We start from the raw sequence: 3,700 nt of genomic DNA on the forward strand, positions 1-3,700 counted from the left end.
TACAGAGAGCAGAGATCTCCATCCCTCAACTGTAAAAATGTGGCCATGCTGCATGTGTTTTTATAGATGTTCAGACAAAGCTTCCCTCCTTCTACTGTACGTCATCTTCCTGTACATCAGAAAGAGGATGGCCCTATCTAGTGGCCTTTGCTTAACTCATGTCTAAGTCTTTCCTTTGGACTGCATGCACTAGATAATCTAAACTGAATATGCAGTGAGTAGAATGCAACAATAAACTGCCAGAAATTTAACTAGAGACCTCTTTCCGCAACCCTCCATCTCCCCTCTCTGTAGAACGGGCAATGCGTCTGCAGAAGAGTCAATATGAACGCGCTGTCTCTCTAACATTACCTGTGATTGACCAAAGTTTCCCCTTATGGCTAGATTTTCTAAAGCCTAAAAACAGAGACAAGATATCTTACTAAGTTTGTCCTACCCTAAAACCTTTTTAATTGTTTTTTTATCTGATATTACAGTGAAGCTTAACAAATACATACATTTAATGGGTTGTGTGGTTTAATCCCATATTAATGTGTATATGGAAACATTATTTAAATACAAATTATTTCATGAAGGTGACAGGCCCTTTATTTATTTATTAAAATTTTTATATTTTCAGAGCATGATAAAAGAATATATGTAAAATACGTTGATAACATATTAAAGGACATTCACCAAAAAAACAAGATAAGGACTGTGTTGGATGTGCTCAGCATATGCTCTATATTGTATGTTGTCATCTTACCTATTCCGAAGCCTGATATGTCTTAGGATTGATTTTTGTTCATTAAATGTTTCTTGGTGTTTTTCTCTGGCTTCAACAATATAATGAAACATTTTGGAGCAAATATACACAGTATTAGTCCAAAACTGGAGGCCAGAATGGCAAATATTTCCACAGCCACAGTAAATTTCCCAGGAGAGCTGAGATATGCAGGGATAAAGGTGATCCAGACAGCACAGAATATCAGCATGCTGAAGGTGATGAGCTTGGCCTCATTAAAATTATCAGGTAATTTCCGAGCTAGGACAGCTAACACAAAGCAAAAGACAGCCAGTAGACCTATGTACCCGAGCACAGCCCAGAACCCAACAGCTGACCCAATTGCACACTCCAGGATGATTCTCTCTTTGTAAATGGTTAGGTTTTTCATTGGAAAAGGGGGACTAAGACCCAACCAAATAGTACATATTAAAACTTGAATAAGCGTAAAAAACACTACAGTCATTCTTTGCTGTGGAGGACCAAACCATTTCATGACATTACTACCTGGGAGTGTAGCTCTGAAGGCCATTAACACTACTATCGTTTTTCCAAGAACACAAGACATACAGAGGACGAAGGTGATCCCAAACGCTGTGTGGCGCAGCATGCAGGACCACTCAGAGGGTGCTCCAATGAAAGTTAATGAACATAAGAAACATAGAGTCAGGGAGAAGAGCAGCAGGAAGCTCAGCTCAGAGTTGTTGGCCCTGACAATCGGGGATGTCCTGTGACGATAGAACACAGCCGCTGTTATAATGGCCAGACAGGCGCCACCAACTGAGAATGCAGCCAGGATGATTCCTAGGACCTCGTCGTAGGAAAGAAACTCTACAGGCTTGGGGAGACAAGTGTTTCTCTCTGCATTAGGCCAGAACTCCTTGGGGCAAGGGAAACAATCAGGGGAATCTGAAAAAATAAAAGAAGAGGGATATGATTTTTAGCAGTTATAATTAGGGCCGGAGCACTAACAACGTCTGTCAGTGAAGGTCCTATTGACATTTTTCTGTTTATTATTCTTAACTTAAATAAATTGTAATTTTGAGGGGCTAAATAGGCTCAGAAAGTTATAAAACTTTGCAGACACATCTGAAATGGTGAAATTTGACATATAATAGGGGTCTTGAGCTTTGCTAATTGGCACTATAGTGCACCCAACAAAATTACTAAAAAGAAGTGCCCACAGTGTGTTTCACCTAGATGTATGGAAATGTATCATGTCCAGACTTATGAAAAAAATTTCTTAAATCCATGCACTAATAAACCCAACAGGAAATCAGCCAATTTGAAGATTGTGAGATTTCATTAAACGTAATTGTCGTGTCGACATGACAAATTGCAATATTACCCAATGAAACAGAAAGTTGTTGTAACTTGAAAATTTTTTGTCCAATCTGTCCCAAAGTTGTCATGATGACAGTCCAGGCCTGAACGTAGCTACATTGGACTCACACTTGGGAGAAGTAAATTGGCTCAATAGAGCCCCCTATAAAATTACAAAGAAGCAGCCCCTGCAGTACGTTTCACCTAGATTAGGGATGTTTCAAACGGGAGTCCTGGAACGGAGCCGATATAGTCATTTTTTAACTGATAGGGGATTGGCATTAACCCCAATTACCTTGCTCTGGTCAGCTCGCATTCATAATGTACATTTATTATGCCAAGTTAAATAATCTGGATTTGGCTATAAGTGCATGCTACAACTAGTCTGGCTATCACCAGAACAATCTGCATTTAAGCTAGAGTGGGTAGAATGCAATAGTAAAACTTCCACAATTTAAAGTAGAGGCCTCTTTCTATAGTGCCCCTTCTCCCCTCTCTGTTACACGGGCAATGTATCTGAAGAACAGTCAATATGAACGCGCTGTCTCTAACATGACCTATGATTGACCAAAGTCTCCCCTAATCGCAGCTATAAGTTCATGTTACAACAAGTCTGGCTACCACCAGACAAAGTCAAGCTCAATAGATTTGAGATTGAGCATTGTTCTGGGGAGTCTGCTCTGTATTTCCTCAGCACTAAAGGCGTAACCAACGGGCCTATTTCAAATGACTCTGTGAGCAATTGGAAAGTCCTTCAAACAATCAGACCAACGATCTGCAGGTTGAAGAAGCGACTGCGGCATTAACGGTTTGCTGCACTTCAGTGACATTTGGTGGCTGCCGCTATGTTGACTGTGAACAAGAAGCTGCTTGGTCGCTCCTCTATCATCATCGTGTTAAACCCAGCGATAGCTTGCCAGGTTGATAAGCCAGTTTGTGATCAGTTCCCGCAAAATTGTGAATTGAAGCAGAAGAATTAAACGTGCAAACCGAGCTGCAGTTTGAAATCAAATCGCTGGCAGGGTGGCCGGGGGTTTACCCAGTCTACAGTGGGGTTTGAATGTTCGGGCACCCCAGGTAAAAAATGTTGTGTGATTGTTCTCAATCATTGACTGGAAAGAACAGGTGATGTCAATCTTAAGGTTTTAAATGTCCAGACTCATCTGACCTTGCCCCACCAATCTGCACCATAGGCTTCTTCTAAGCAGTTGTCTAGAAAACTGAAACTGAAATAGTTGACACTCACAAAGCAGAATGAGGCTATAAGTAGGTAGCAAAGCCTTTTCAGATGCAAATATCCTCTGTTCGGAATGTAATTAAGAAATGGCAGTCATCAGGAACAGTGGAAGTTAAAGCAAGATCTGGAAGACCAAGAAAAATATCAGACAGAACAGCTCACAGGATTGTGAGAAAAGCTAGTCAAAACCCACGTTAGACTGCACAATCCATCCAGAAAGACCTGGTGTTGTGCTACAACATTCCACTATAAAGAGATACTTGTACAAGCATGGTCTTCATGGAAGAATCATCAGAGGAAAACCCTCTTCTACATCCTCATCACAAAAATCTGCGTTTGAAGTTTGCAAATTAACATATAGACAAGCCTGATGCATT

General features: G+C 40.7%; 1 protein-coding gene across 1 annotated transcript in view; it reads right to left on the bottom strand.

Moving 5' to 3' along the window:
- Positions 1 to 627: 627 nt before the first annotated feature.
- The window catches only part of LOC116682984 (extracellular calcium-sensing receptor-like), an 8,726-nt gene continuing 5,653 nt past the window's right edge, over positions 628 to 3,700 (bottom strand). The window contains exon 8 of the mRNA XM_032509811.1: positions 628 to 1,672. Within this exon, the coding sequence (XP_032365702.1) occupies positions 768 to 1,672 (905 nt within the window). The 3' untranslated portion in view covers positions 628 to 767. The remainder of the gene's footprint in view (positions 1,673 to 3,700) is intronic.

This window comes from Etheostoma spectabile, chromosome 3, assembly GCF_008692095.1.
Source record: "Etheostoma spectabile isolate EspeVRDwgs_2016 chromosome 3, UIUC_Espe_1.0, whole genome shotgun sequence".
NCBI classification, from domain to species: Eukaryota; Metazoa; Chordata; class Actinopteri; order Perciformes; family Percidae; genus Etheostoma; species Etheostoma spectabile.